Genomic DNA, 24,397 nt, shown 5'->3' on the forward strand with positions numbered 1-24,397 from the left:
TCAACAGGAACTTTTCTAGCACTGCTAACTATGGGTTAGATTCTGATTCTCTTTCAGGTGCAAGAAATACATTTTACTGAAACAAGTCACAGTGCCATTCACTATGTATGGACCAGTGCTGCATTGTCAGACAGTCCTATTGACTTCACTGTCCCGTGGCACAGGAATAACATGTGAATTCATGAGATGGTTGGCATTTGAAACAGCAAAGAAAATGTGATATGAATACCTGACATCCTACAGGTCAACTGTGAACACCTCAGTCGGACAGATCAAACAACAAACCACCACAGACTTCAATTCAACCTTTATTATCTTGTTCTTTTCCGCTTTAAATTAATTTCCTCTCCTTTTTGTAACATCTGAAATAAATGAAAACATCCCGAACAGGAGTGATAATAAAGACTGACTTAATTTAAATTGATACATAATAACAAACAGTAAAACATATGTAATGTCTTTAACGTGTCTGTAAAACACTGTTCCAGCTCAGCTTGGTATGGTAGGATTTGGCATCTTAACAGAAATGCCTTCAGTTGGTTGCTTCGTCTTAAAAACAAAATATTCTCTTATTGCATTTGACAGAAAAAAAAAAAAAAAGAAAAAAAAAAATACAAACAGGAACAAAACGCTGCTAAAAAACACAACTTAAGAGACATATGCAATAGTGCCAATGTTTTTGAACTTTTTAGCTATCACAACAGTCAGTCAAGCACGCAAACGTGTGTATACATCCACACACACACACACACACACACACAACCACACATGCACACACACACACAACCACACATGCACACACGCACACACACACACACACACACACACACACACACACACACACACACACACACATTCTCTCAAATGCAAGCTGTCAGATTAACATCTAGTCACTTCCCTGACTGGAGCAGATAAGTGTTCAAAAGCAAGCGCACACACACACTCACACGCGCACACTCACACACTCACACAAACATTTCTCATGAATCTCTCATGGACAAGAAAGAAAGAAAAAAAAAAAACATTCAACATTGTAGCAATAACACAGACACTCCCCATCATCGTCATCATCATCATCATCTTCATCACATCCTCCTCCATTCGGTCATACCGTCAACACTCCTTTCATGCACACACAGGCAGGCAGGAGGGCACCTTGTACAGCGAGTAAATAAGTGATCTTAGTCATCATTAACATCATGACAATATATAATAACCAACTTGATTTCTCGAGTAAGAAAAAATACAATAGCGAGGTCAGTGTTTGAAGGGCAAACAAAAAAAAAAAAAAAAAAAAAGGACATCTCTGGATTTCCACAAAGTTTCACACATTTCTCTTTTCTTTTAAAACAGAAAAAATAATGATAAACAACCGACGTACATCAACAAGGAGATACAATTTTGCTTGTCAAATATAAGAGCAGTGTGTAACTGATGAGAAGGTGTGATGCTGCTGACATGGCGGGCGGGCGGCCGCTGGGTGTTAGCCAAGGCCACTGCTGTTGTAACATTGAGTCGTCCAGTAAGGTCTGTGTAGTTGTGTTGTAGCTCTGTTTCAAAAATGGAGGGATTTGTGGAGGATGTGTCAACAACAAACCCAAAGGCATATAGTGCAAGTTTGGCTAATGTTGTTTTTGTTTTGATTTTTTTTTTTTTTTTTTTTTTTTTTTTTTTTTTTACCCTGGGTCCCATGATGATGGCGTATTTCCACCAAGGTAGAGGTGTCGGTACCTACTAAAAACACTCCTTTTCCAGATCATAAAGGTTGCTGATCGTCCATTTGACTCAGTAGTGTGGCGCTGTCCCAAATTTTCTACAAACTCCAGATCCTTCCCCACTCTCAAGCTTCCAAACATGAGAACTTAGAAGTACGCCTGCTAGGTCTACGAGGGCTCAGTCTGCAAGTCTGAACTTTGAGATTCGACCATTAAATAGTAATACAAAAGAAAAAAAAATGTGGCACACTAAAAACAGCAATAGCTAAACTTGTTGACATGTATGACTCTGGCTGAGCCTGTCTACAGTGCATGCCTGAGTGATTGGGTCTCTGAATGCAGATGGTGGGGTTTTGAGTAAAAAGACAAAGAGCTATCCAGTTGAATAATGGATTTCACCTTTTTCCCCGGTTCAAGTTTTACTGTTGTCTTCATTTAAAGTTAAGCGATTTAATGTGTATGTGTGAAAATGATGTGCATGTACTGAATGTAGCCTGTGTGTGTGTGTGTAGTATGAATGTTGGATTTCTGCATGTTGGGTGACCAGTGTAGCTTTGATTCATGTCATCTGTGCATGTAAATAAGTACAGAGTGTGACATATGTATTACAGCTTGGGTGTAAAATGTGTGTGTGTATGTGTGTGTGTGTGTGAGTGTGTGTCAGTCGGACCCTTAGATGGAGTCGGCCCCCCCGCCCAGCAGGTCCCCTGGCAGCAGTGAGGCGGGGCTGCCCATCTGGTGACGATCGTCCAGTGCTGGGGAACCCCAGAGGCTACTGCTGGGGTACCCCGCCCCGCTCATCCCACCCATTCCCCCCCACAGGCCCTGCCTTCCGGCTTCCACGCCTCCAGCACCACCCACCCCGGTCCCATTGCTGCTCCACTGGCTGAAGATGCCCAGCCCGGGCCCCTGGGTGGCGGACTGGTCCGATGAGCTGCCTGTGCTGTCCAGACTCTGCCACCCGGAGCTGGAAGGCCCAGCTCCTCCACTTCCTGCTCCTCCAGCTGTGGATCCTCCATCCACTCCTCCTCCACCGCTGCTCCCTCCTGCTCCACCTCTCTCACAGTTTCCTCCGTTACTGTTAGCCCCCACCGCGGAGGACGCTGTAGGCCCGGAGCCTGCAGAGCTGGCTGTGGATCCTCCGCTTCCTGCTCCTCCAGCCTGGGAATGTGCAATGTAGCGAGCCACATCCTCCTCGCTCACAAACTCCGCCAAGATGGTGGTGTTACCCAGAACACACCTGGCATAAACAAAAAGTCTCTCAGTCTTAAATGATGTAACAAAACACATGATACAAATTTTAGTTATTATGAGGCAGAGTTTTCAACAGTTATTTCTGTTTTCAGGATTTAATAGTTGCCAAGATAAAATATTATCAAATGTAGTGATGACAGTAATGATCTGCATTATTTTATTATTTGGCACAGACTTGAACTGACTAAGGTAAATCAGTAACGAAACACTTCATATCTGCAAGTTTCATAAAAAACATACTAAAATCCACCTACCAGCATCTCTAAAGCTCATGATTAACATGTTATTATATCTTGTTTGTTTGATCCGTACAAACACAGAAGTGTAAAAGTGACACTTAATGGTTTTATAGGGGGTTTCTGTGCTCTACCGAGAGTCTCTCCTGGTTTCCTGGCAACTAGTCCTTGTCACGAAATAGTGTGGTCATCACCCCTTTAAAGCTAAGTAACCGCAGGCTCCAGTTACATTTCCCATATAGACATGAGAGTGATAATATAAAGACGTTCTCAAAACAAAGACTTACATGTGGAGTGCACTCTGGGCTTTGGCTGCCTCCTGTTTGGAGCCGTAGCGAATCAGAGCTGTGCCCTGGGTCAGGCCAAGGTGAAAGGTCAGCAGGGGGCCGTGCTGCATGCAGATGGTCCTCAGTGTAGAGCCATCGATCTGCAACGATATACAAGATGGACGATGGTGAACTTAAATGGAGGAGTGATAGTGATGGGCCGAGGTACCAAATTCAGAACAGTGCTTCAATGTGGAATCATTTTTTGTGTGGCCGTTTATGATTAAATTTATGATTAAATTAGCCCGGGCAGTATTAAAGCAAAACAACCAAAATTTAAAAAAAGATGTTACTCTTGGTTTTTACCCACAGCAGTTTCAGTAGTTGGATCTGTAAAAAGTGTGTGTGTACCTGTGGTGTGAGGTTGCTGAGCACCAACCAGCAGCTTTCCCGAGAGCTGCTGTCACTCCAGGTCGAGCCTGCGGGGAGAGAGAGAGCAAAAAGAAAAGAAAATCTGAGTTAGAGTTTTCCAGGTTCCCTGTAAACACAACCCCTCTCTGTTTTCCCCCTCAGCTTCTCAAATGTAATAAATGATGAATAACTATCCCCGCTGTTTTTAACTGAGGCTTGGCCGCTCTTCAAATCAAATATAAATTGACTCAAGTTCAAACGAGCGCTCTGTTGTATCTCAGCAATCAGAGCCAGTTGTTTTCATCTCTAGTGGACATTTAAATCAGCTGAATATTTCAACAAGGTGCTGTGCCCGAATGAGGGAAAGGGACAAGCCTGTACCCAAAACAACATGAAAATCACATTACCAGTGCTGCTGGAGCCACCGCCCCAGCCCCTTCCAGCTAACCGAGGGGGTCCTCCTGACCAAGGGGAAGGTGATGGCTGCTTTTGACTGGCTAGTCCTGGAGGTGGGCGGGACAGCTGGGACTGGCTGCTGCCACGGCTGGCTTTCCAGGACTTGTGTCCGATGGGCTCTGGGGGCCAGCTGGTCTTGTAGTCTGTGTACTTTGCTGTAGGGAGACAGGAAAGTGAATGAGGGAATGTAAATGTAATATCAATATGTAATGATACGAATGTCGTAATCAGGCCTGTGTCATTCGTTACCCAGACAAGATCAAGACAATCAGCAGGTAGGACAAAGACAAGACAGAGACATTAAAGTACACATTGTACAGCGTGGGATTATTGATATGTCACATGACTATATATAACTTACACTTTGAACATTTCTCTAAATAAAGACATCAAGACAGGGACAACATGAGAGGCAGAAAATCAAGACAAAGCAACACATCAGCGCAGTAATGAAACGGTGTGTGTGTAAGTGTGTGTGTGTGGTTACCTGAGTTGTGTGCGTTGTTGAGGGGACTGTCTGAGGCACTGTAGGGCCAGGCACCAGGTGAAGGCAGCAAGGTGTTGAGGGGAGGGGTGGAATCTGCAAACAAAAAGGCACCAACCAACGGTGTTAGAAATTATTTTAAATCACAACGACTGAAAACTTCTCCGACAAACAGAAATCATACACATTTATGGAGACTTGTTTGTTGGCTAATAAACCTGTAGTTTTTATAACAGCTGACACAGACCGTACAATAGAGCTGTGTAGTGGGAGGGGCTGCTGGTTCAGGAAGTGTGCCTTTAAATAATATCCTTGATACAGGAAACTCTCCCAGATGATGCAATCATGCTATTGGTTTATGTTATTGCCTCCAGTTTTCATTAATTCAACTTCTTTCCTGAGAATTCGTGTTTTCTCTGTAATTTTGAGCCTCATTGCTGCCATGGAGAAGAGGCCAGAGTGCCAAATTCAACAAGCGCCCTATTGCTGAATTCCTCCAAAATTGACTAGCAATTTAAAAGTGAATAGATTTAAGCTGGAGACTGTTTTCTCAACACTGTCATTTTAAGCTTCCAACAGAATTTTACACACAGTGATTGGACGTTTCTTGCAGAAATGCATCTTAGGAATTATAGTTAATGTCTACTTTGAGGTTGTTATGCACAAAGACAGGCGAAAACGGTTCTTAATCTTTTGTACTGGTGATTTAAAAACGTGTTTTTCGTGTCCGTTCAAGCAATAAAAATGCTCTGAATGTCAGAAACGTAACATTGTCTCTGGGAATAAGGAAAGGGACGCTTACTTAAGGAGCCCCTCCAGTTTCACAAGTCTTTAGCTGAAGTTGCTCCTTGCTAACGTCTTCACTTTAATTTATTTTTTATGAAAGTGAACACAAGTAAAATTTTGGAAACTACAAAAAAACATAACCCCAACAAGCTTTGGAAAACGAATAATTAAACAAGGAGGTAAATTAACAGCGTCATCAGACAAATGCTTACCTGTATTGTCTTGTAACAACTGGTGCTCAGTATCATTGAGGTTGGGGGACACTGCATTTCCCATCATGCTTCCTGGGGTCATGTAGGGGTCAGATTCAGGGTCAACGCGGTCAATTCCCTTCCAGGGAACACCAGGCTGGAACTCTAAAGAGGGAAAACACATGATGGATGGAGGAAAAACACGCTGCATGTGAATAAAGGTAAAAAATATAATTAATAGATATCACCATGAAACTTCTCAGATTAACTACTTACATTAAGACAATTGTTTTTTGTATTACAAGTTTTCTGAAATTTTATGTCTAAATATGCAAATGAGGCATTATCTAATTAAATACACTTCCCCCAAGTGGTCTCATGTTGGACTCCACTATGTGCTAATTTGCATAAATATTCAGAACAGAAATCTCAACAGGTTCAAAATATATGAGAGACAGAGAGACAGAGACAGAGACAGAGAGAGAGAGAGCGAGCTCTACAAGATACTTCTGATGACATGGTTGCAGTTTTGCAAGCTGCGTTACAATGCTTACTTTTGGTGAATTTAGAAGAAATCTACAGACGCAAAAAGACATAGTGTAGTATAATGTGTATTTTGGATGTTTTCTTTCCACTAGTCTGAAAGGAGCAAAATAGCTCAAACTCTCAAAATTGAACAGTGCATGAAAAAATAAAAAAGATGATTCTGCCTGGCGTGTCTCACCTTAAAAGGAAAGGGTGCATGGAGTAAATATGAGTCACTCGTTAAGAGGAGATGATACTGAATCACATTCAACACTTCAGCATGTGAAATACTGCAGGTCATTATTCCAACTTCTTTTAGAGTTAGATGAAACACATTCCTACTCTAACACAGACTTTTTTTCCCCCCTCCCATTATCTTATCTTAAACCCTCTTGGTTATCACTTCAACTATATATTGTCACTAACCAGGGGGCCAGCTTGGCGTGGGAGTGGGCTTGGTAACCATCTTTCCAGGGGTGCGATGCCAGCTGTCACCCAGCCCGTCTCCAACCATCATGTCGTACTGAGAGTAGGGCGAGCCTCCTGGCATCTTTATGGGGGTGACGGGACCTGGGAGGTTGTCAGAGAGAGATGATAATTACATCACTGAGCAACAGACGGGTTCACAAATCACCTTGATGTATGACTTCACACCTAATCCCATTCACACCATCTGCTTAAACGCTCATTCATTCCATGTCTTTATCAAGCACAAGGTTATGTATAAAAGAAAGAAACAAAAGAAAGAGACAGCTCACCATTTTTATGGAATGGGTTCTCAGGGGAGGATGTGTCTGGAGAGGAGTGTCCCTCCATCATCCACTTGAAGCGGGACTGCTGAACTCCTAGGTCCTTCATGCCCCCGGCCCCCCCAACACAGAACCACCCAGGTCCAGACCGGGAAGGTTCACTCCAGAACTAAACCCTGCTCATAGAAAGAGACACACAGAGAACAGCGGCAAGCATGAGGAGGATTATTATGTTTTTACATTTATCTAGTTAAAGAACAAAAACAACAACATTCTGCAACAGGAAATTGAGGGTGAAATATTTCACATTGCTAAACTGATGGCGGGTTAACAGGTGATCTTTGCGAAATGTAGTACACACACACAACATGGGCATGAGGCCATCTTTAATAAAACCGGTCTGCTAACAATTGCTCACCAGAGTATGGTCCGAGAGTTTTCTGGTGCAGGTCAGCCACAGATCCTGCTAGGCCTGGATGGGGCAGGGGATCAGTCCCAGGCAGTTTAGGACCCCCTATGCCACCTCCACCATGGTGGGAGGGGGAGAGTTTGGAGCTGCCGCCTAAACCCCCGACCTGCTGCTGCTGCCTCTGCTGCTGGAGCACTGCCATGATCCGGGCCAACTAAGGAGACACAACAAAAAAAATCAAGAGTCAGGAGCTGGGAGGTGGAAGTAAAAAGGTAACAAAGCAGTGTGTGATATGAGAAGATTACTGTTTGTGCATACGCGTGTGTGTGTGTGTGTGTGTGTGTGTACCTGTTGGGGGTCAGCCTGCTGCCGCACATTCGGTGTGAATTTCCTCTGGTTTTGCAGTAGCTGCTGTTGCTGCTGCTGTGGCTGCTGCTGCTGCTGCTGGAGGAGGAGCTGACAAGCCTGAACAAACACAGACAAAACGAAACATAAAATGAAACAAAAGGAGGAGTGAGGCGGCAACAGAGACACGAATGCAAACTGCACAACAATTTTAAAGCTTTACACTGAAAAACCCATCTGTCAACTGAATGCTATGCAGACCTAGTGTCGTTTTTTTTGGCTCCTCTAGGAGGTAATCGTCATTATCTAAATATTTGGGCAGTGAGTCACCGCTTTAACAAAAGTTTGTTTCATGAAAATACGTCAGTGTTAGAGACGTTCATGGAGTAAGTTTGAATTAGTTAGTTATATATATTATACCTAGATCTATCTATATCTATATATGTATAGATATAGATAGATATATGTTTTCCAACTGTTCGGGCTGGTGAAATCACATCCTTTCTCCATATGTTTGAAATGTATTGTGCTGATTCTCACCAGTTGAAACTGAATGTGAGGTGGGTAGATGCTGCTGAGCATGGCAATATGCTGGGGGGACAGCTGTGGAGGGAACACACCTCCCCCAACTCCTGCCACTCCTCCCACACCGCCAACACCCCCCACACTCCCACTGGGAGGGGGCATCTGCTTCAGCACGGAGCCTGGCACCTAGAGACGGACGCAATGGAGGTTCACACCTGTTACCACGGAAACACTTTGGTGCTGTAACCACTAGCAACCACATTAGCTTAGCGTTTCTTCCCGATTAACATCGATTCTCTTTCATGTTCTCATTAGCTGGTGTTAACAAGTGACTTCACCCCAGTGAGTGAATGAAATTGATTCAATTCCTGGACAAGACATGCATTTCACTTTGTATTCTTTAGAGGTGAGCAGGAAACATGATCAATGTTGACCTGAAGAGTGATTATGCAGTCTAGGGAGTGCACTGACTAATAGACGCCATGCAGCCAGCAGGCCATGTTGTGAAAGCTCATATATAAAAAAAAAAAAAAATCCACAATTTACACATTACATCAAAACGTTCACATCACAAAGTCACGTCTCTGAAGTTTGCAGCTGGATATTCTGGGTTGAGTTTCTCCAAAATCACTTCATTGCAAATTTTAAAATCAATGTGCCTCAGTGTGATGCGCACGGAGCTTCAAACGTCATCAAAAGCAGGTGTCTGCATTTCATTTCCCCACAATAGATTTTTTGTTTTTCTCTTTTCTTTGCTTTTTTTTTTGAATTGGTGACACATGCCAACTGTATGACTGTAAAACATACAGTAAGAGCGAAACCCATGTTGGTTTCCTTTAGTCTGTATTTTAGAAGAGCTGAACACCAGCTGACCCCAACAGGAAAAGCTTCAGAAAATTGCTCTTACAAGCAGCAATACAGATGTTCGACATTGCAAAAAAAAAAAATTTCCAACCTGAAGTAATTGATCTTTTCTTACTTGTTACTTAGTTGCAGACAAACAGTAAAGATGACTCACTCCACAATTGGTTTACACTGACAATCAACCCACATACTTCCTGCGTCAATGCTTAGTAAGAAACATGTCATCAGGTGGAAATTATACTGATTAGCAGAGTAAAAACAAAAGTTAAAGTACCTGGGGTGACAGGAACTGATGAGGCACTTGCCCTCGTATCCCCGGGGACTGGTTTATGGGTGGGACATTTGGCTGGTGTCTCGACTGACCCATCCCTCCACCACTGCCAAAGATACTGTGACCGCCCTGTGATTCATGATGGAAAAATTAAAACTCAGAAAATCCATAACAGCATGGAAATAGATGTGAAAAAAAACACACTTAAACGGGAGAATGTGACGGGAAAATTCAGGTGCGTAATTATCTTACAAAAAACAGAAAAACTACAAGAATCTAATGTTAAGATGGCAGGACAGAAACAAGAGGAGTGGTTATCTTACTTGTCTAAAAGGGATAGTGTGGTTGAAGAGGGAATGGGGCTTGTAGACAGTGGGTGGTGAGTAGAGAGAGCAAGGACCCTCATCCCCAAGGCACCCATCCTGATTGGTCAAAGGCAAGGTCTGTCCGAGTGACAGCCAGGGGAACACCAATTTGAGTGGTGGTAAAAAAAAAAAAAGGGGGGGGGTGGTGGTGAGGGAGGCGTTGAGACAAGGAGAAATGGGGCAGACCAGGAAGAAAAGGTAGAATCACAAGAGGAAACAAAGAATAGTGATAAAGGACAAAATGTTATCTAGACACGAGAAAGACAAGAGACAAAGAGCGCTAAGGTGGCAGTGGGACGTTACCTTGTCATAGTAGGACCCAGGGTCCACAGGTGCTGCCTCTTTGGAACCAGGTGGACGATAAGCCATCCCGCCTCCTCCTCCTCCTCTTCCTCCCTTCCTCATGTCTCCGTTGTAATCATTCATTCCCATGCCTCTTTTCTCTGCTTCCATCTTCTTTTCCTGGAGAGATCCTGGAGCCAGGTCAATGTTCGGACCACTGGGATCATCATTCTGTCCAACAGAGAAGGCCGCCATCATGATCATGACCATCATCACTCGGTTAGCAAATTACCACCTGATAAATGCCTGTACATTTCGGCTACATAACAAAGCTCTGAAAGGGACGAACCAGCATTGTTCAACATTTCCTGTTTTGCCCTGCCACAATAAAACCTCAGGTAATGAGTAAAACGCTAAGACATTTTCTGTCTTACCAGCAGACCCATGTTGGAGAACTGTCTGTTGATGGGGTTCATCCAAGAGTCTCCTCCGCCAGCCTTCAGTGGACCCTGAGAGAAAATACAAAGGGTGTGAATGATAATTTAGATTTCACCTGTTCTAAAAAGTTTTTAACAGAGAAATTTGCCATATAAAAACCCTTGGAAAGCTTTTGCTTTTCCTTTATCAAGATTAATTTTCCCCACCAGTAACCCACCTTGTTGTTGGGCTTCTTCACGGTGTGGCTCTGACCCCAACCCCCGTTGCTTCCCTGTCCCCAAGACGAGCCGCTTCCCTGGGAGCCGGCGCTGTTCCACATGCCACCTGCCTCCTCCTCATCCTCCCAGCTCGAGTGACGCGAGGCTGCCACAGAGCCGTCTTTGTCCCCCCAGCCATCTTGCATAGACTTTGAACCTGCAGGGGAAACATTTCACAGTGAATACCACGAACAGATATGAAATTGATATTAATTCTCATGTTTGTTTTGTTTTGTTTTTTTATTTAAATGAAGCACCACGTCTCTTTAGGCAAAACTGGCACACCACAAACCTCCAATCGTGAGATCATCAAATCAGACAGACATCAACCACATATTGTTCAGTTTTTATTTGATTTTCTAACCAGATTTGATGGGGTTGGTAGAAGGGTTTCCCCAGCCTGTCGTCTTCCCTCCAGCATTGTCAGGCTCTCCCCAGCCAGTAGGGGCATCACTAGGCTTTCCCCAAGCTGCTGTGCCATTGTCTACTGTAGGACTAGTTGGAGGAGTACCACCCCAACCTGACGGACCTGAAAACACACATTGACGATAGAGGTTACGATCGAGAAACTTGACTGAGATCCTCTGAGTAAGGACACAACTATTTTCCAGTTCCAACATCTGGACCCCATACATGCAGGCTGAGCCAACACTAACTTTAGTTTACGTCATCTAATATCCCATGAGTGCATGTTTACAAAGGTTACCAATGATGCAGGGGTTTTAGCAATTCATAACAAAAGTGCGATGGTAACTCCCTTCCATGTACGTCTTTGATTTGATTGTTTTTGGCTTGATGTGGTCTGGCTCATCGATCCAAAATCAAAGCAACTTCTCGGCAGTCACTGTATTACCAAGCAAACACACACTTACAGAAAATGCATTTATTTAACCTTGCTGAGTTGGAGGACCTGCTGAAGGCGCAATATTGTGGCTGACTACCGTTACTGTGGTTTTGGAGATCAAACTGCAAAGATAGCAAGCAGGTGCCTGGCTGAAAAACAACTATCTCACATGACTCAGTTGTTGCTTTGTTACACTAAATTACAACACCAGCCTATGAAACGGCTATTATAAACTTTCCAAATAAAGACAGCAGATGCAATTAATGTTTCAGTCCCCCCCCCCCAATTTCTTTACTGATAATTTTATAAAACCCAACTTTAAAAAATATATTTATATTATGGTCAAATTCAGAGTTTAATATCTTACCCATAGCTGAAACTTTCCCTGGTCCGTGGCCAGTGTTGAAATCTCTGTTACCTCCGAGCCCTGCAGCCTGCCTGCTGGGCTGCTGCTGTATTGGAGGTCCCTGCTGCTGCTGCTGCTGCTGCTGTTGTTGTTGTTGTTGCTGCTGCTGCTGCTGCTGATGCTGCTGCTGCTGGGCCTGACCCTGAACATGTGGCTGCTGGCCAGTAGGGGCGCTGTTCTTATCCCACAAGTTGACTGGCTTGTAGTTGTAATGGGTTGGGTCTCCCCACGCTGATGTTCCATCGTCTATCTCATTCTTCCTGCTTATAGACTGCGGCGAGGGTTCCTCCCAGCCGCTCGGTTCAGATCCACTTCCACTTCCTCCGGGGCCGCCAGGGATGGGCCCCGAGGTCCAGCCTGAGCTTTGGTTCTGATTCTGGGCTTGAGAGATGGGTTTTCTCCCCCCGCCCCCTTGCATAGCCCCTTGGTCCAACGCTTGCTGCAGCTGTGGATGCTGATTGCGGGGCTGTGATTGTTGCTGTTGCAGTTGTGCCTGCGGGCCTGTGATGGAGCCCAATTGGCTGTTTGGCATCTGGTGCATTTTGTTTCCTCCACTCCAATTTTGATGGGGTTTGGACCCCATTCCCCCAACAACTCCCATCCCCCCTCCTCCGCTCCCTCCTCCCCCTGTGCCCCCTGCTCCCCAGGTTCTACGGGGAGCATTATCATCCCAGCTTCCCCAACCACCCACACCTGAATCCCCACCTGAGTTTCCACCTCCATTCTTCCTGTCATCCTCCCATCCCCCTCCTCCGCTATTTGATTTGGACTCTTGCTCTCCCCAGTCCCTACCTGCCCCAACCTTTTGTCCTGATCCCCACCCACTTCCTCCTCCATTCCCACCCATGTCTTTCCAACCCCCTGCCCCTTTCTCCTCCTGATTTCCTCCCCAGCCTCCACTCACTTGGTCACCCTGTTTCCCAAGATCACCCCATCCTCCTCCTTTTCCTCCTCTACTACTGTCTCTCCATTCCTCATTCCCCCAACCCTTGGCTTCCTGGCCATCCCCAGACCCCATCCCTTCTCCACCCCAGCCTGTAGCCTTCACCTGCTGGTTGTGTCCTGGTATTACCCCTGACCCCATACCCGGTCCTGTTGTGGTCACTGGTCCAGATTGTGAGATGCCAAGATTCCTCATGTTGGGGCCTGAAGGTGGTGGGGCTCTCCCAGACAGAGAGGCCCCACTACTGCTACTGTTGCTGCTGCTCTCCCAGCCCTCTCCGGAGGACCCAGCAGATGCAACCAGGGAAGGATTGACCCCTGGACCCGCTGATTCAGTGATTTGGGTCCTGGGTCCACCAGAATACTGAGACGAACCACCAAGAGATGATGGGTGCTTTGATGCTGAAGCTGATGGCAATCCACCTTTACTCTGTCCTCCATGTTCATCAACATCCCAGGCCGTGTTTTGTCGGATCTGTGTTTGGCCCCAGCCTGTGTTTGACAGGACCCGTGGGTCCAGATCAGACCGGTTTAGCAGGTTCTGTAAGGCAGCTTCAGCGTTAGGTGCCTGGCGGCGAGGACGACTTTGACTGCTGTTAGGTCCGCTCCCGTTTCTGGAATTTCCACCGCTGGATGAAGATCCTCCTCGTGCTCCCTGTCCTCCGACTCCCCCGCCCCACTCCCCAGTTTCACTTTCTCCCTTCTGATTGTCCCAGACTCTGGTCATAGTGGTGGCTGTTGAGGAAGATGAGGAGGTGGCAGGTGGGTTGCCAGCTGTGCTGCCCCCACTACTGCTGCTGTTACTGCTGCAGGCTCCACCCATTCCCTCTCCTCCTGGATTAGCTCCTCCAATACCAGTGGTGCTTCCACCCCAATCACCACCAGAAACTCCTCTCTCCGATCCTACTCCTGATGACCCCCACCCTCCCTGAGATACCCCAGAGGTTTGACTACCGTTTCCCCCAGTTCCAGCACTGCCCCAAGCATTTGCCCCACTAGTGGAACTCGGATAACCCCAACCCGAGGTCCCATTATCCCCTTCAGCAGCTCCGAATCCACCTGTGCCACCTCCTCCTCCGCCCTCCCATCCATCAGTCCTTGAGGCACCCGTTTTGGAGTTAGCTGCAGGGTAAGAAGGCTGGCCTCTCCATGAGGAGGCAAGACTGTGGTCTCCCACACTCGTTCCGCCTCCTCCCACACCATGGTCCATTCCTCCCCCAATCCCTTCCCCCCCTGCGATTTTTGGTCCCGCTGATTCGCTGTCCCACTTCCCCCCTCCCATCTCTCTGTCTCTGGATTGCATTTGGTGAAGTTGGTGCTGATGGGTGCTTGATTGATTCACAGATAAAGGTGGGTGACCCCCCAGCACCCCGACTGCCCCACCTCCTAGCCCCAGGGAAGCAGAGTTGTTGGCAGACAAAGACCCTCCAGGGCCCTGGTGATGGAAGGAAGACGGACCTCCTTCCCCTGCAGCAGCAGGCCCATCCTGCTGCACCAGGGCAGGCCAGGCCGAAGGGTTGGCATTTGGATTGAAGTTGGCACCTGGAATCCCACTGCTGCCGTCGACGGGGCCACTGGCATCATGGCTCCCTGGCACAGCGGAGGCTTTGGAAAGTGAGGAGGGCTGTTGTAGCAGAGGCCCAGCTGCAGCTACTGCATTCCCTCCTCCAAGATGACCCTGGGAGGCAGCCGTCCCCCATGCCACACCATTGGACGACTGCATACATTCATTGGGCAAAGAGAACGAGGAAGTGGGTGAGGATTGGTTGCCAGAGGCACTGTTGCTGTTCACAGGCATTCCATTGTTGCTGCTGCCCCCCCCAGCCCTGGTGAATGAAGCTCCTCCCCCATCACTGCCAGCGATGCTAGGCCACTCTTCCAGGTCGTTGCCATCAACAATCACCTTCTCCCTGCCCTGAGAGGAGGTCTGGCTGCCTGAGCTCGCCCCCCACATGGAATTTGCATAATTAGAAGTAGTAGTAGAAGCAGCAACTGATGATGAGGTGAGGGCCAATGAGGAGGCAGCCGCACCAGAATCTGAAAAAGCAATTCCCACAAGAGAGAGACTTTAGGGTCAAAAGGAAGAAACATTCAAATAAATGATCTAAACAAACTTCAAATGGAATCAGTCTGCTCTAAATTTGACCTACAGCATTACAAACACTTACCTGAGACAGCAGCCATGTTTGCATTTGGGCCATCCCCTCCTCCTCCCCCTCCCAGCAGCATGGAGGACAGTGGCGGCTGACCCCTCTTCAGTAGCACTTTATGGTCCTGCTGGCAGCGGAATCGCGGCGGCACTTCTCTCGGCATGTAGCGTGGTTGCTGCTGAGACGCCTGGGCTCCGCCTCCGCTACTTGCACTGCTGTTTCCAGCAGCACTGGGGCCGCCAGCGGTGGAGGAAGAACTGGTGGTGGAGGTGGGCTGTCCGTTGGCCACCGCCAGGCGCTTGGCATTGTTGCCGCCCTGTGACGGGGTGGCAGCACTGCCAGGGCCTGAGGTGGCTGGGGATGGGGAGGCAGAGGGGGTGGGTCCAGGGCTGGGGGAGGCAGAGCTGCTCTGTGTGGCAGGAGGCTGGGTAGACGCCGGCTTGGTCAAGTCTGGCACTGTGGGAAGGGCAAGGCAGAAAGAGAAATTGGGGGGGGTGGGGGTTAAGCATCATTTAACCAAGATCATCTTTGGAGAACAGTGCACAGTTAATTTTCTGAAAATGTGAACATATTTTTGGTTTGAAATAGATAAGGAAAAGGAAGATACCACAAAGAATTCCCTGATGCAGATGTTTTGGGTTCATGAATGTTGCTCTAAGCCTTTTTGTTATTCAAAACTACAGTATGCAAATATTGCAAAAGACAGACAAAAATACATTTTAAAACACGGACAAATGTAATAAAACTGAAAGCAACAGATCAATTTTCAGAAGAGAGATAGATGAACTTTGGTGAACATAGCAAACACCTCACATCTATATCTAAACATACACATATACATGACTTTGCTGCTTACCTTTGTTTTTTTGTTCTGTAACCTAAAATAAAAAGAAAATTAAAAAAACACATTAATTGCTGAACAATCTTTAAAAAGCGTCAAAGTAAGGACAAAAACACACTTCATTTCAAATATCAAACCTCTGTGAAACAACATAATCTGAGAAAAGGGCAAGTATAAGACAAGAATCAAACTGTGACTGTGGTTAGATGAAGAAAAAAAAAAAAATCCTCTGTGTCTAGGTGTGCTAGGATAATAAATACATCATTCCTCACATTCAGGATCTTGTAGTTGTTGAGACTTGCTATGTCTTAGACAATGTTCTTCTAACACTGACGGATGTAATCCCAACATTAATGTTTGGTCTTCTTCCCATTAGTTCCATTTCATAATATCAAAACAAGGCAACTTAAAACTCCTGCCAGGTTAATGAATTCTTTCAGAATTGTGCTTAATGCAAACTTTTGTTTTCTTAGGGAAATTATGTTGATTTGGTAAAAAAAGAAAAGAAAGAAAAGTCCTTTAGTCCAAAGCTTCTTTCTGAATTGCCATCATTGTGCCTTCCCCAAAAAACAACTACTGCGGAAACCGCTTATAGTGATCATGTCTGTCCATGTCAAACTGAGCACTATAAGCAAATGATTATTATAACTAAATGTTTCTTTATCATTAATATTAAGAAATCAAATGGGCAGCTTTAATATTTACTAATTTAAAGATAAAATAAACTGCACCATGGTTCTCTCCTGATCCAAGACCAGTCAGGTCAGGGTGAAAGCATTACACTCCACTCATGTAAAATACCTGCTGCTGTGAGAGAACAGGGACGATAATTACGCACTGTAGTCCCAAAACGTAAGCAGACCAGGAACAGAAACGCAAAATAACTCACTGAGCCACGGCAGTGAAGTTATCACATGGCTCTCGAAAGCGCACAGCAAGCGCACATACATAAACTCACACATCACTGAACTTATGTTTGGAAAAGCAGACAGGGGTGGTCGTTAGGTTATTAAAACCTCTTACCAATAAGTTAGAAGAGAGCCTAAACATATGACAGCTTGCAGTAGTGGACTACAACAGTTTTAAATGTTTTTCCACAAGTTGTCCTTCATGAAAAGACCCAAAATGAACACTGTAAGCAGGTTACTTGATTACCCTAAGCAAATTATTTAAACAGCCTTTGTATAGGAATGATTCTGTCCCAAGCTTTTTGATCCATATAGGTGGTTGTTCACCATGATCGCTATTAGCGGTTTCCACATAAATCAATGCAACCAATGACTATTTGATAGCTGTAGATAACACGTGACAATGCTATGAGTACATATCATGACATGCACTCATATTACCACCCAACATGGGACAAAATATAGATGTGAATTAAATACATCAAAAGGACAACTAAATTAATTTTAACAAGTAGAATCTTTTCACATCAAGTTAAGTTTCCCGTTCCAATTAACACAACCAGGATTTACCTTTGCATATCCTCTACAGTGGTTGGACTAATATTTAAATCCAAGAAATGCTTTTACAGTAGAGTCATTGGACCTCTTTCTTTTGCTGTAAATGAAAAATGCTCATAAATACAGCCTTAAAGTTGGAAAATATAAAAACTGCATAATCTCAACTCATCCCAAAAGCTACACGACCCCAAATAAGAAGAAACAGCACACCTAATTATAAAAATTACCGCCAACAATGTACTCCAAACAAAATATGCGATTCATTCTCAGTGGTTATCAAACTGTGCTGCAACATGTTTGTTCAATGGTGTTGAATCCAGATGTATGAGTTTGCAAGTCATTGTGGGAAGCAGATGCAAATCATCAATTCCACACAACAAAAATTTAAACCAAATAAGGTTCCCCTGAGAATCAAATTGTTTTTGCCATTTAAAAGCAGCAGTGTTTCTTTGGGCCTGTTACATTGTTGGCTGGCCAATCTGCACGTATTTAAGTTACCATTCAACCCGGCATATTGTTTGAACCCACAAAAATCTATTTAATTTTGATTATATTGCTGACCCAAGTATTACTGAGGAGACCTAATCAGCTGACAAGAGGAACATGCTCACCTTCTGAGAGGCTTCCCTTTTCCTTTTGTCGTCTTTTTTCCTTTTCTTGTCTTCCATGAACTACTGCTCCTGTCCTGATACTCCTTTCTTCTAGGGGAAAAAAAAAAAGGGACATGCCAAAATGTTGCCACACATTCACCATTTTAAAAATCACTGCGTGCTTCTTTGTATAGGTATGTCTTTTAACTGTAAAGTAAATGGCTGCTCACAGACTAATAGTTAATGATAAACTACAGCTAAAATCGAGGGAAAAAGACAACATCACAGCTGCTACATGGCCATGTGAGCCTTCATCCATGTGTTTCAGCAACAGTGGACTACATGCTTGATTGGATAACTCAGCCATCAGGTGCTAGAGCTAAGAATACTGCTAGACATGTGGGGAAAAAAAGCACAGTAATTATCCCTATCAGAAGCATGCAGAATTCTGTAAGCTGATCATACTTGTAGATTCAACCTACTTAGACAGTTTACAAGAGGCTGGATTTAGTCAGCCAACTCATCTAGTCGTCAGACCGACTGAATATACATGTGGCTAAAGAAACCACCACTGAAGGTTTGAGACCCATGTTTGTGCTTCAATTGTTTGCAAGATGGGAGTGTGAGCAAATCTTCAGGGTTAGGCACTTTGACGGCTATGAGACAAGAAACGTGTGCAATCGAAGAATAACAAATAATGCACTGTCATTAGGATTCCCTATATAAGACCACAGAGAAGGATGATATGAACAAAACCAACTAACATTATATTTTTGATCAGATGCCTCAATATTGATAAATACACCATACTGTTATTTTAGGGTTGGGTAACAAGCTTTAAAGATATTTATGGATTTTTTTTCTCCTTCAGAAAACCATGACTACTGTTGATTGGCAGGCACTTACTGTTCTTTTAACTAAGCCTTAACAGTCTAATTGGCTTAGAGAATGTTGTCACTCAATTGTAATGAAGCCAGGAAAGCACGACTCTAAGACAGCAGTATATAACCCCACAGGACGTTTAAGCTCCTAATACCGTGTCGAAATATAGCTCATCTGTTTATTAACTTATAAGAGAACAGACGGTTTTTAAAAGCATAAACTCACTGAACTTCTGAGCCCTGGTGGTGTCTGTCTTTAGTTGATTTCGTTTTTCCTGAGTCCCATAACATTTCCAAGAGGAAGGAATCGTTGCATCAGGGAAAACGAAACCAACATTCCACCTGAAGCATTTCTGATTTCAAGCCTGATCAGATCAGAAATCCATGAAGAAAGAATGATTATTACGAGCTGTCAGATCTGCATTCAGCTCTGACCAGCTACCCTTCAAATCACTGATAGAAAGCTACACCAGCTAATGTTACCCTAGTAGCTCAAAAGCCTTTAGCTAGCTAACCTTACAGCATTTGAAGATCTGAGTTTTCTTGAGCAAACAGTCGTAAAACCGTTCGTGAAAATCCAAGATACTATGGTGGTCGCTTAAACCGAATCATGTATAAACGGGAATAGCCAACCACCGTCACCCCAATCCTCACAAGTTTATACAAGCGACAATTTTGTTAGCAACGGCTGGTGAAATTTTTCGTCGGTGGCTAACATTAAGGAGTGGTTTCTACCCATATTTGAAAAAACACGCAGACACAAAACAGCACATACATTACCAAGTTGAGGTTAACGATACCAACCTGCGTGAGTTTGATAACTGCTCTGTTCTGTTTACACAAAGGTCCTAAACAGCAAATACACCGAGCCCGGAGCCACAAACCTAGCTCTGCTAATGCACAGCCACAAATACTGCTACATCAGTGCTAATGCTATCGGATGTTAGCTAGCTCGGTAAGCTAAGTTACTTACTGACAGCGGCTACAAGTAGCCGGGCTAACGGCAGCGGCATTGTATTTCGTTAACAAATAGCTGTTGCAGTCATTTCGCATGCATACGAACGATGGCACGGTAAAAATGCTTAGAAATGTTACACAAATCCAGCTACTCACCTCAAGAATCACATATGAAGAAAAGCTAGCGTGCTAGCTAGCTAGCTTAGCTAAAGTGCTTCAGTGCGATTTTTTTTTTTAGCTTTTTGAGGCATTCGTCGAGGCTACAAGAACAGCGACGCCTGAGCGGATAGTCAAGTAAGTGGCAGATGATGAAAAATACACGCGTAATAAGCTACTGGTTTGTAAATAAGTACTAACGTTGTAATAGTGTAAACCCTAATGTGCAGAAGAATTTAAATTTCAAAGCGCTGTGGAGTCAGTCGGTTGACGGGCGGCCATTTTGCTGCTCAGTATGAAGCGTCTCCAATGGCTAGGCTGTGGCAGCTGCGTGGAAGCTCTCTGACTGGCTGAATCCTACCGAGAGGGATGCATAAAAGACTCTTTTTGACCTTCATAAACTTTTGACTGTCAAACTTAGCACGACCATACATGCTACGTAGGTCAACAGTCCACCCAAACACACCTTTTTTAAAGTAGCCACTGAAGTCATAAACAGAAAACAAAAGTCAGCACCTTGCAGCGGTTTGCTAATCCATAAACGCTGCTCATAACTTTAACCTGATAGCATGGGGCCGAGGAAGAGAGGAGCAAGGAAGAGGAAAACTGAAGAAGCTTTGGCAGAAGAGAAGGAAAGAGAGGACACAGAGGAGAAGGAGGCTGATGAGAGAGGAGACAGGAGGAGGAAGGACCGTGGAAAAAATAAGAAATACATTGGAGCTCATGTTGGGATTCAAGGTAAGGTCTAATGTCACCTCCAGAGGTAATGAAAAGACACACATTCACTCACTCCTATTTTATGTGTCTCCAGGTGGAATATGGAAAGCAGTGGGGTCCTGCACAGAGATGGGTGGCAGTAGTTTCGCCCTGTTTCTGGGCTCCCAGCGATCATGGAAGAGGCCTGCACTGGACCTCACAGCTGCTGCCAAGTTTCGGGAGCAACTGTCCCTGCAGGGGTTTGACCCAGCTCACGTCCTGCCTCATGGGTCCTACCTGATGAACTGTGGGTCTCCTAAAGAAAGTTTGTCATGCACTGATGAATTGCGTCTTGTGTCGGTTATTTGCTCTTTCCAACTGTGTCCCCCCCCCCCCTTCTCTTCTGACAACTTCCTCCTGGTTTGTGTAACGTGTTGCACCCAGAGGTGTTTGAGAAGAGCCAGGCCCTGCTGGTGGATGAGCTCAGCCGCTGCAGCGTCCTTGGCCTCAACCTGTACAACTTCCACCCCGGCTCCTCGCTGGGCTCCATCACCACTGAGCAGTGTGTGGAGAAGATAGCAGGCGCCATTAACCACGCTCACCAGCAAACACCTGCTGTGGTTACAGGTACAGGGGGTGGACAATATAACAAAAACACAGAGTACTACGAAGTATCAGCGCAGTAAATATAACATCTGGAGGTTGCTGGCTGCCAGAGCTGTTGATACAGCTCAAGGTTTATTTTTCCTTCCTCTTAAAAACATACATCTCTTTAAATGTATTTGGTCTCGTGATGATGAAGGTCAACCTGTGACTGCTGTTCCTTTTTACTGTTATTTTTTTGTGATATCTTTGAGACTTTTCCCGCGCTGTGCTACATAATTTTGTTTTATTTGTGACTGATGCATCTGCAATTCATGGTGGAATTACTGTAAAACATAATTACAAAGCCAGCTACTCCAACAGGACATAGATAGATGGATAGATGGATAAATAGATAGATAGGCACTTTATTTATCCCCAAGGGGAAATTCATGTTCGGTAGAATTAGCAGCATGTTAACTTTAACAAAGATCACTATTATAAAAAAAAGAGTTTTCAATAAAGACAGGAACTTAGAAGATGAGAATGAGGTCAGATAGTCAGTGTTGCTGATGTGGCAGTTGCAGACACTGCAAAATTATGTAATGTGGTAAAGGAGAAAAAAGTGTGAAAAAAATAAAACATCAATGATACATGGTAAACGCAGGAAAACTGCATTAGCAAAGAGGAACAGAAACCTCACTAGCACTGACTCACAGACACTTAAATGGGATATTTGCCCTACAACACTTCAAACTACAACCTAAAAAAATAACAGCGTTTTGATGATCTTGTCAAACACTGAAAACAATGAGCTTCACAGAAATAGGAAGTTACTGCAAGGCAATGTTTTATTGAGCGTTTGCATCTCAATGCACACAGAATTAGTTAGTGGGTTAAATTCCTTTGCATGTAATAAATTAATTTAGCCTTTAATATGTTTTGAACCTCCTCAGGAGGATTAATGTTTTATTGTCAGAAGTCAATTATTTAACATCTATCAATCGCAATCATCACCATCTCACATGAAACCATTTCACCTCAGATTGACCTTCGCATTAACACATAACTTTGCAGAACTGCTGCAGGCTTGACACCACTGCTGTGCATTACTTGTGATTCATGGCACCAACCACAGTCTTTTTGACTCACATACCCCAAATGCCACTGGTGTGACAAGAATACACTGCAGTGAAATGCCTGCAAAAACACTGAAGCAGTAGCAAACAGTGCCCTCAGGCTGTGCTTCAGCCGCTAACAGCAGCCAAATCAATCTCGTATGCGTATCAGGTGTTGTAGCAGGACGAGGGACATATGACTTATTTAAATGTAGGTGTCAAATTGATACCGCCTTCTTTTCTTTTGCCCTCCTCGGATTCAGTGTTGGAGAACATGAGCGGACAGGGCAGCACGGTGGGTGGTCAGTTCTCTGAGCTGAAGAGCATCATAGACAAAGTGAGAGACCAGACCAGAGTTGGAGTGTGTCTGGATACCTGCCATGCGTTCGCAGCAGGTAAGTGAAACCGGAGTTTGACCTTTTTTTTGTCCGGTAAAGTCAGTAGAAGATGGTTAGTCCCTATCAACAGGCTGGTTAACACAGAACATCAGTCTATGGGCATTTAAGCGTACAAGGGAAAACTGACATAAACCTCAAAATCTGTTTGATATCAAAACATAAAACATGGCTGCTTTTGATTTGGCCAATGGGGATCTTCCAAATCGGCCTGCTGTTGTTTTCTTCTTCTCTTCTTCTTGTCTTGGCAGGATATAACCTGGCTGCAGAGGGAGGAGTGAAGGCCATGCTCAATGAGTTTGACGAGGAAGTGGGGCTCCACTATCTCAAAGCCATTCATCTCAATGACTCCAAAGGTGCAGCCAGGAAAATAATAGTATTTGTTGTTTTTCTGAATACTAACCTCTTGCATGTCGGTTGATAAACCCTGTCTTTGTTGTTTCCATATCGTGACATGCAGGTAAACTGGGCTGCAACCTCGATCGCCACGAAGACATCGGTAAAGGTCACATTGGAATCTCTGCTTTCAGAGACATTGTTAACGAGCCCAGGCTAGACAACATCCCCCTGATCCTGGAGACACCTGGGCGGTAAGATAACTGCTATCTACTATCACCATTTGATGTAGTCAATGAAAGTTTGGTAAGATTGTCAAGATTGTCATTGTAACACGACTGTTATGTCCTTTTTTCCCCACAGGCCAGGATTCGAGTATGCTGAGCAGATTGAACTCCTCTATTCCCTCTGTGAGACAGAATAGAAAATGCACTCACTGACGAGTTAGCACCGCTAAAGCGAACCCTGCAAAGACACATCTCAGGTGTGTTAAAGAGGACTGAAGTTTTTCTCCAGGACCAAAGAGGACGAGTGGTGGAGGCCGATTATCCGTAAACATGCTCTGAATTTTTTCAGTTGTTAATCACAATCTGACAAGTTTCAACAAGACATGTGCTTCGTCTCTGACTGAACTCTAGTTGAATAAATGTGTTGTTGACAGATTTTGAGCTGGTGGGGAGTTGTGTCGTTCAGCCTATAGAGGGCAGCACCGTCACACACATGCAACACAAACCTGACGCGAGCCCCCTCACTGCTTTTGGTGTCAAAGTGTTGACGCACGCAGGCAGAGGTGAAGAATTTACAAAAACACAACTTGCATTCACATTTTCATTGGACTGTCACTTTTGTAATGGTGCAGATTTTGATTAATAAAACCTGATATAGTTATTAGTGACTTTAATTTCCTCATCTGATCTGGTAACATGCCATTAATTGCAGAACACAGGTAGAATACAATGGACACAATATATATATATATATATATATATATATATATATATGCATCATGTTTATGGGATATATTATGAAATGATGCATGTTTTCACCTGTAATTTAACCAGGATATGATGAGAATGTGAAATCTCTCAAACGGGACTATTTCATGAGCTTGGAAATGATGCTGTCATCACATGTACATCTGTATCTAATAGACAATTATCATATGTCCATATAGAGTGATAAGGACCCCTTACACCCCCCCCCCCCTC

At 44.5% G+C, this 24,397-nt stretch overlaps 2 protein-coding genes across 2 annotated transcripts; one reads left to right on the forward strand and one right to left on the reverse strand.

Moving 5' to 3' along the window:
- Positions 1-295: 295 nt before the first annotated feature.
- Positions 296-20,202, reverse strand: tnrc6ba (trinucleotide repeat containing adaptor 6Ba). Its single transcript, XM_056365974.1, is given in 23 exon segments — positions 296-2,955; positions 3,493-3,632; positions 3,883-3,950; positions 4,290-4,493; positions 4,826-4,918; positions 5,821-5,964; positions 6,751-6,894; positions 7,083-7,202; positions 7,205-7,249; positions 7,492-7,696; positions 7,831-7,947; positions 8,368-8,538; positions 9,491-9,616; positions 9,811-9,930; positions 10,156-10,365; positions 10,569-10,643; positions 10,790-10,986; positions 11,194-11,358; positions 12,041-15,058; positions 15,190-15,627; positions 16,028-16,049; positions 18,090-18,179; positions 20,063-20,202. Coding segments are annotated over 22 exon segments (6,447 nt in total). The 5' UTR covers positions 18,147-18,179; positions 20,063-20,202; the 3' UTR covers positions 296-2,387.
- Positions 20,079-23,852, forward strand: si:ch211-141o9.10 (probable endonuclease 4). Its single transcript, XM_056365975.1, has 8 exons — positions 20,079-20,200; positions 20,631-20,800; positions 20,874-21,083; positions 21,203-21,385; positions 22,722-22,853; positions 23,105-23,209; positions 23,314-23,443; positions 23,553-23,852. The coding sequence occupies exons 2-8, from the start codon at positions 20,632-20,634 to the stop codon at positions 23,611-23,613; spliced, it is 990 nt and encodes a 329-aa protein (XP_056221950.1). The 5' UTR covers positions 20,079-20,200; position 20,631; the 3' UTR covers positions 23,614-23,852.
- Positions 23,853-24,397: the final 545 nt, after the last annotated feature.

Source organism: Seriola aureovittata, chromosome 21 (assembly GCF_021018895.1).
Source record: "Seriola aureovittata isolate HTS-2021-v1 ecotype China chromosome 21, ASM2101889v1, whole genome shotgun sequence".
NCBI classification, from domain to species: Eukaryota; Metazoa; Chordata; class Actinopteri; order Carangiformes; family Carangidae; genus Seriola; species Seriola aureovittata.

Coding starts and splice junctions, on each gene's coding strand:
- si:ch211-141o9.10 (XM_056365975.1), top strand. CDS start 20,632: ATGGGGCCGAGGAAGAGAGGAGCAAGGAAGAGGAAAACTGAAGAAGCT. Junction 21,386..22,721: donor AACACCTGCTGTGGTTACAG/GTACAGGGGGTG, acceptor CCTCGGATTCAG/TGTTGGAGAACATGAGCGGA. Junction 23,210..23,313: donor TCATCTCAATGACTCCAAAG/GTGCAGCCAGGA, acceptor CGTGACATGCAG/GTAAACTGGGCTGCAACCTC.